The sequence below is a fragment of the Buceros rhinoceros genome, unplaced genomic scaffold, assembly GCF_000710305.1.
Source record: "Buceros rhinoceros silvestris isolate BGI_N320 unplaced genomic scaffold, ASM71030v1 scaffold30488, whole genome shotgun sequence".
NCBI lineage: Eukaryota > Metazoa > Chordata > Aves > Bucerotiformes > Bucerotidae > Buceros > Buceros rhinoceros.
This window is the reverse complement of record NW_010425651.1, coordinates 2,807-9,157: the sequence shown is the minus strand read 5'-3', so window position 1 is coordinate 9,157 and position 6,351 is coordinate 2,807. Positions and strand designations below refer to the sequence as shown.

Below are 6,351 nucleotides of genomic sequence, written 5' to 3'. Positions count from 1 at the left end.
CCCCTGTGGGGGTTTTTTTTTTTTTTTTGAGCCCAAACATCTGATTTTTTTTTTTTTTTGCCTCTCTTTCAGGATCTTGCCAATATCGGTCCTGCCTATGACAACCAGAAACAGAACAATGCCGTGTCCACCAGCGGAAGCTTGAATGGCAAGTTCTTTAATCGGGGAGGTTTCGGGTGCCTGGGAGCGAGCTGTGTTTCCCAGTCCCGTAGTGGGCATCAGTGCAGTCCTGTCGGTGGAGACCCTGCGGTTACCCCTGTGCTGTAACCCCTGAGGTTGTGTTCAGAACACGTTCGGCCAAGCTCACTGTGCCTTTCAGTAGAGAGAGGTTTCCTTCTCGTGGGGGTCCAGCTTGTTCGGGCAGCCAGCGAAGTCAAGATGCCTGCAGGAAAGCCGAGGTTGTCCGTTTCTTCCATAAGGATTTTAATTTTCCCACTTGTGATACTCAGGTTTCCTGTTTCCCTCAATCCGAGATAGACTTTTCCCAACCTCTTTCAAATACTGTTCCCTATTGTCACCACTTGCACTCCCCTGTCGTTCCCTTTCGCGGGGTGATGGCTGTGCTCGTCCTGCCTGGTAACTTACTGCAGGAGGAGGAACCGCCGTGAGATTTCCCTGCGCAAGGCTGCACTGTGGTGTACTCAGTTCCTGGGGTTTAACCCCAGCTGGCCACTGGCCTGTAAACCCTCCAGTCGTTCCCGGCAGGAGCTGTCTGGGGCTTTCCAAGCAGGGCTGTCACTGTCTCGGGCTGCCTTGTTTCCGTTTCATGCACTGGTTGTTCTTCATTTCATTTCTGGAAGATTGACCAATATGTGGTGCCACTTCTGTTCTTGCAGGTGGAGCCTCTTTGGGAGGTGAATATTTACCTTTCAGCTTCCAAACCTTAAGTATTCTTGTTTGCAAAGCTGCTTTGCTCAATTATCTTAGAGGCTAAAGTCAATTAGAGGTCATGGCGTGCCCTGATGTGATTGCCACTTCAATGCCAAACAGCAGTTTCCCTCGGAGATCGGTAGCAGTTAGAAGCTTTTTGTTATCGTATTCTGCCCCACTTGACTGGCTTAAAGTTTTATTTTCACTTACTTATCTTTACCTTGTACGATTTGACCTAGTACTGTGGTAGTTTTCAATCTCAGTGACTAAATAAGCAGTCTGGATCGTGAGCTGGTACGATGCTTTGCCGTTTAGTCAAATAAATGATGGCAAAGTGGAGATCCTGAAGCTGCACCGGAACTGGCAGGAGCAGCGGCGGTCAGGTCATGGTTGTGCAGAATATGGTACCTGGGATGGTTCCTCACGCCCACCGGGAATGCTGGACTAAAAGCTGTGGTTTAGTTGCCACACGGTGTGTGGTGCGCAGAGGTGTTTGTCTGCAGCGCGCAGAAGTTCTGTGATTTCCCCTGTAAGTCACCAAGGATCTCTCTCAAAACAGCGTCATGATAAACTGCTCGTACGACTCAGTGCACTAAAGCCTTACGCTGGTGTTCGTTTGAATTCGTTTGAAGCGGCTGGTGCTGAAGAGAAACACCTCTATTGCTTCCTGTTTGTCCTCACTTAGGCGTGTTTTATTTTATAGAGGGGAAATTTAACATTAAGTGCTTATTGGTGTCAGTGTTTCTGCACCATAGTGCATCCCTGGGGTGGTGACTTGGCTTCAAATCAGACCCTGTGGGCAGTAGGTTGGGTTTTGTGCTGCTTTTGCAGAAATAAATTTAAACTGTGACTGGAATCTCCACGAAAGCAAAGATTTCAAAGTGGATCCCAGTAGATCTTTGGACGACAAAGATTCGTAATTCTCACCATGAAAGCTTGAGCTGAGCTCATGGTGTTGATAAATCTCGCGTAGCTTCAGCTCTAAATGTAGGCGTTTGAAACATGGATGAGAAGCTACATAAGAGTTGTGGATGTTGCTGCTCTTGGTTCCAGTAGAGTCTGTTCCACGTGTAACTGTGGAAGAAGCGCTTGAGCTCATGAACTGATTTTAATTTGGCTGCTTCTGCCCCTTCTGCTGTGGAGATTCCGTGCTCACGGGCTCTCCCTGACCACCAGCCCTTTCACACGCCGTGGTTTCCCTGTCCAGGGGGAATCGCCGCAGGAGGCAGCGGGAAGGGACGGGGAGCGAAGCGCAAGCAGCAGGACGGAGGGACCACGGGAACAGCCAAGAAAACCAGAAGGTGAGAGGGAAGGTGGTACGGTGGAGGGGTCTGTAGCGAGGCGGTGCCCTCGGCAGAAGGACAGCTTCATTTCTGATGCCTTGAGCTGCCTCCCACCCGTCTGTCCAGGGTAGGTCTGCTGGGAATCGTGCTGCGATGCTGTTGATAGAAATTACTTGACATCATAGACTAATACACACTCAATTTCTTAGAGGCGGCAAAGCGAGTGGTTGGCTTGTGAGTGAGCCGTAGCCGCCGTGCAATGCCAGCCTGTAGCTCTTGTGTTGCAGCGACCCGTTGTTCTCGGCTCAGCGCTTGCTGCCCCACGGGTACCCTTTGGAACACCCCTTTAATAAAGACGGGTATCGGTACATCCTGGCTGAGCCCGACCCCCATGCGCCTGACCCCGAGAAACTGGAGCTGGACTGTTGGGCAGGGAAGCCCATTCCTGGGGACCTCTACAGAGCCTGCCTGTACGAGCGAGTCCTCCTGGCCCTGCACGACCGAGGTACGGAGCCGCCGTTCTGGTGAGGGGCCACCTTCTGTCAGCCACGTTACCCCTCGCTGATGTTCCAGATGCAATTGCTTTAGAGGTGCAAGTGTTAAATCCACATCTGTGTCTGCGCTTGCCTTTTGACGTCGCCGTGCGTCGGCAGTCCCAAACAAACCGCTCACATTGTCTGCTGTGCTCTGCCGCAGCTCCGCAGTTGAAGATCTCCGACGACAGGCTGACTGTGGTTGGCGAGAAGGGCTACTCCATGGTACGGGCCTCGCACGGAGTGCGGAAAGGAGCGTGGTACTTCGAGATATCCATGGACGAGATGCCTCCAGACACAGCGGCCAGACTGGGCTGGTCACAGCCATTAGGTAAGTAATTTTACCAAATTTTTATTAACTGATTCTTATTCTTTCTTCCCCCCAGTAGTTCAGAGCTGAGGAGGTAAGTCGTGCTCAGCTTGCCCGCTCCTGTGGTGCGGGTGGGTCCTTCGTGCTGCTGCACGCTGGGCCTTGCTGAACACCCTGCTCAGTACATTTGTGCTAACAGCGGTCGTGTCTGTTAACTGAATGTCATTGCTGTTCTGAAATGTGGAGTGGGACACACAGGGTGCTTCGCTCCACCCATGTGTTCACGAAGGACTGCTGGTTTCCGCAGGGAATCTCCAGGCGCCGCTGGGATATGACAAATTCAGTTACTCCTGGCGCAGCAAAAAGGGAACCAAGTTCCACCAGTCAATAGGGAAACACTATTCCTCCGGCTACGGCCAGGGCGACGTGCTGGGCTTTTACATCAGTCTCCCAGAGGACACCGAGACTGCCAAATCGCTGCCTGACACCTACAAGGACAAGGTGAGCTGGGAAGTTCACGGATACCTGAGACGTGTGGATCGCCCTTTGCGGGCACTCTGGCACCGCGGGCACGCCTGTCTCTGAGCAGGGCTCCTGCCCCTCCGTAACGTGCCACTAAAGGCGGCTGTTTCCCATCGTTCCAGGCTTTGATCAAATTCAAAAGCTACTTGTACTTTGAAGAGAAGGATTTTGTGGACAAAGCAGAGAAGAGCCTGAAGCAGGCACCCGGCAGCCAGGTAGGTTCAGGGTCAGTGGAGGGCCGGAACTTTGGGAGCGTAGCGCCTGCGGAGACCGGCTTATGGCACGTGGTAGTTGTGTTTAATGAGTGCAGAGGGAGGCTGGTCATCAGCTCTCCATCAAAACCAAGAGTGCTTTTATTAAAACGCCAGCAAACCTGAACTCAGCTCACCAGCTGTGCCCTTGGCTTGGTGTTACTGCTGTCAGCGTCCGGCCTCGGGTCAAGGCAGCGCAGGCTAAGCTGCCCCTCGAGGGTCACTTGTAGTCCCCCTGTAAGGTCATGAAAGTGACTGTCCACAGAAACTAAACCCCTTCCTGCTTCTTTCCAGATCATATTCTTCAAGAATGGGGCCAGCCAAGGGGTTGCCTTTAAGGACATCTTTGAAGGAGTTTATTTTCCTGCCATTTCTTTGTACAAAGGCTGCACGGTGAGTGCCGAGTCCTTGATGGAGAATTCCTCAGTCCCCCTCAGCAGTAAATGATGGTGTGGGCATGGGGGGGGCCTGTGAAGCATGTGGAGAGGAGAGGGGGCCATTAGTGTAGTGAGGGGGCTTTGGAACAACGCTGCTGTTGGGGGTGTGGGGTACCTTCACCAGAGGGCTGAGGGAACATGCTCCTTCCGTGCCCAGGGTGGTTGTTCCTGTGGTCTTGCAGGGGGGGCCGGTCCCCCCCGGAGCAGGCGGGGATGAGGGCTGAGGACTAAAGCAATTTGCCTGGTTTTTTGGCTCTGAGGACAACTGTCTCCTCTCCAGGTTTCTATAAACTTTGGGCCATACTTCAAGTACCCACCCAGAGATATCACCTACCGCCCAGTGAGTAATGCCAGATGCTTTTTACTCCCCTTTGTGACACCTCACAGTACTTAAACAAAAAGTGGTTGAAAGGTGGTGCTGGTGGGGGTTGATTTGTACCAAGCCCATATCTGCCCTCCTTGGTCTTTGTTCTCGGACAGGGGGGCCAGGAGGAGTGTGTTCGGAGCTCCCGAAGGACAGCCAGCCTGGCACGCTCGCTTAGCTCCGTTCTAACTGAGTGTCAGCTGCTGTTTGTTCCTTTTGACAGATGACAGTCCCTGTCTGTGCCCGTGCCAGCCTCTTTCATCCCCAAGAGGGCTCAATCCTTTAGTTTAAGGAAATGCTTGGAAACCTCTTCCCCCACTAACCTTTTTGGGAGGGGGAAGCATCCTGGGCTGCTGTTGCTCTTTGTCCTGGCCCCGCAGCTCACTGTCCCTCGTTCCCTGCACAGATGAGTGACATGGGCTGGGGTGCGGTGGTGGAGCACACGCTGGCAGACGTGCTCTACCACGTCGAGACAGAAGTCGACGGAAGACGGAGTCCGCCCTGGGAGCCCTAAATGACGGGAGCGGCGCAGCATGAACGACCACGACACAGCGGGGACCCAGGCCAGTGGTTTTATTGCAGAGGAACACGCACGGCACTGAGCGCCCGGCCCCCGCAGCGCTGGGGCAGCCCTTCTGTACAGTCATTACCTGCCGGAGCCCCAGCGCCGTCTGAGAGTGTGTCGTGCTGTGTGTGGGCATCTCTCTGCTCACTGGGACAGTTTGGCCGTTGAAGAGGCAGGTGGCTGTTGTCTCGTCTCGTGTGCTGTCCCAGGGGGGTGGCAGGCAGCTGCGCGGCGGGCGCAGGCGGGAGCTGGACTGGGCTCCCAGATGTCTGCAGGGACGTGTCTGCTCGGCTGAGTTTGGCTAATGGCAAATGAAGCTGCTGGCCCGGAAGATGGTGTTGGGACAAGAGTATCACGTGTACAGCTGAACTTGGGGCTCCTGGCCAAACTATTTTATTTTTTGTCTTCCCACAAACTGGAAACCCGTTTAAAAATAAAGGCTTTAACTATTTTTCTTTTTTGTCTTGTTACAAGTGAAATTTAAACTCAAAGTAGCTAGAGAGGAGAACTGACAAGTTAGTCCGGCGAGGGATCATCAGGGCAGAGCTTTGAATTAATAAATAGTTGGACACTTGGTGTGTGTCAGTACAGGAAAAATAAATTAGAGCTGCTTCAGGGAGAGGAGGGAGTAAAAGTGTTTTGGGGGAAGGAGGGGGTAAAATGTGAGGGTGAGAGCAGGGCATGTGCTGGTCCTGCCTTCCCTGTCAGGTGTCTGGGACTGCCCTGGTAACCAATTAGCCAAGACCCTTAATGGCAAACACTACCCCTTAAAGCTTGATTTATTTATTAAACTAATTAGGAAGGGTGCAGGGGCCTGAGGGGGTCAGCACATGCTCAGGGGAGCAAAGGCAGGATTTCCCTCAAATTTTGGGTCTTGCATTTGCACAAGGAGCATGTGCTGGCCCAGTCAGGCCCCTAACTAATTAGTGTCCATAAATAAAGCTTTATTTTTTTATTTATTTATTGAAAGGGTGAGTTAATTGGTGGTGTCTGCTACCCAAGGCCTTGGCTAATAAGCAGAGGCTGTAATTAAATGGGGTCTGGCTCACCCCGTGACAGGGCTCCCCCCTCTACCCCTGAACGCAGCGTCACTCCACACGTGGCCGCGTCAGCATCCACCGGCCCCCGCCCGAGCCAGGCGCTGCCGGAGGTGGTTGGCGAAGTCGACCTGCGTCTGGGACAGGACCTGGTTGATGATGCTCTTCGGCAGCCAGCC

General features: G+C 53.1%; 2 protein-coding genes across 3 annotated transcripts in view; one reads left to right on the top strand and one right to left on the bottom strand.

Moving 5' to 3' along the window:
- Nucleotides 1-5,121, top strand: part of ASH2L (ash2 (absent, small, or homeotic)-like (Drosophila)) — a 7,887-nt gene extending 2,766 nt beyond the window's left edge. The window contains exons 7-15 of one of the 2 annotated variants that reach the window (XM_010141234.1): nt 73-148; nt 2,078-2,171; nt 2,441-2,658; nt 2,850-3,017; nt 3,304-3,497; nt 3,641-3,733; nt 4,064-4,162; nt 4,487-4,546; nt 4,977-5,121. In XM_010141234.1, coding sequence (XP_010139536.1) covers nt 73-148; nt 2,078-2,171; nt 2,441-2,658; nt 2,850-3,017; nt 3,304-3,497; nt 3,641-3,733; nt 4,064-4,162; nt 4,487-4,546; nt 4,977-5,084 — 1,110 coding nt within the window. In that variant the 3' untranslated portion in view covers nt 5,085-5,121. The remainder of the gene's footprint in view (nt 1-72; nt 149-2,077; nt 2,172-2,440; nt 2,659-2,849; nt 3,018-3,303; nt 3,498-3,640; nt 3,734-4,063; nt 4,163-4,486; nt 4,547-4,976) is intronic. The other variant, XM_010141235.1, reaches the window with a different exon arrangement.
- A 1,122-nt stretch (nt 5,122-6,243) lies between these two features.
- STAR (steroidogenic acute regulatory protein) overlaps nt 6,244-6,351 on the bottom strand; it is a 2,774-nt gene continuing 2,666 nt past the window's right edge. Inside the window, exon 7 of the mRNA XM_010141236.1 lies at nt 6,244-6,351. This exon is cut by the window's right edge and continues 30 nt beyond it. Coding sequence (XP_010139538.1) covers nt 6,244-6,351 — 108 coding nt within the window.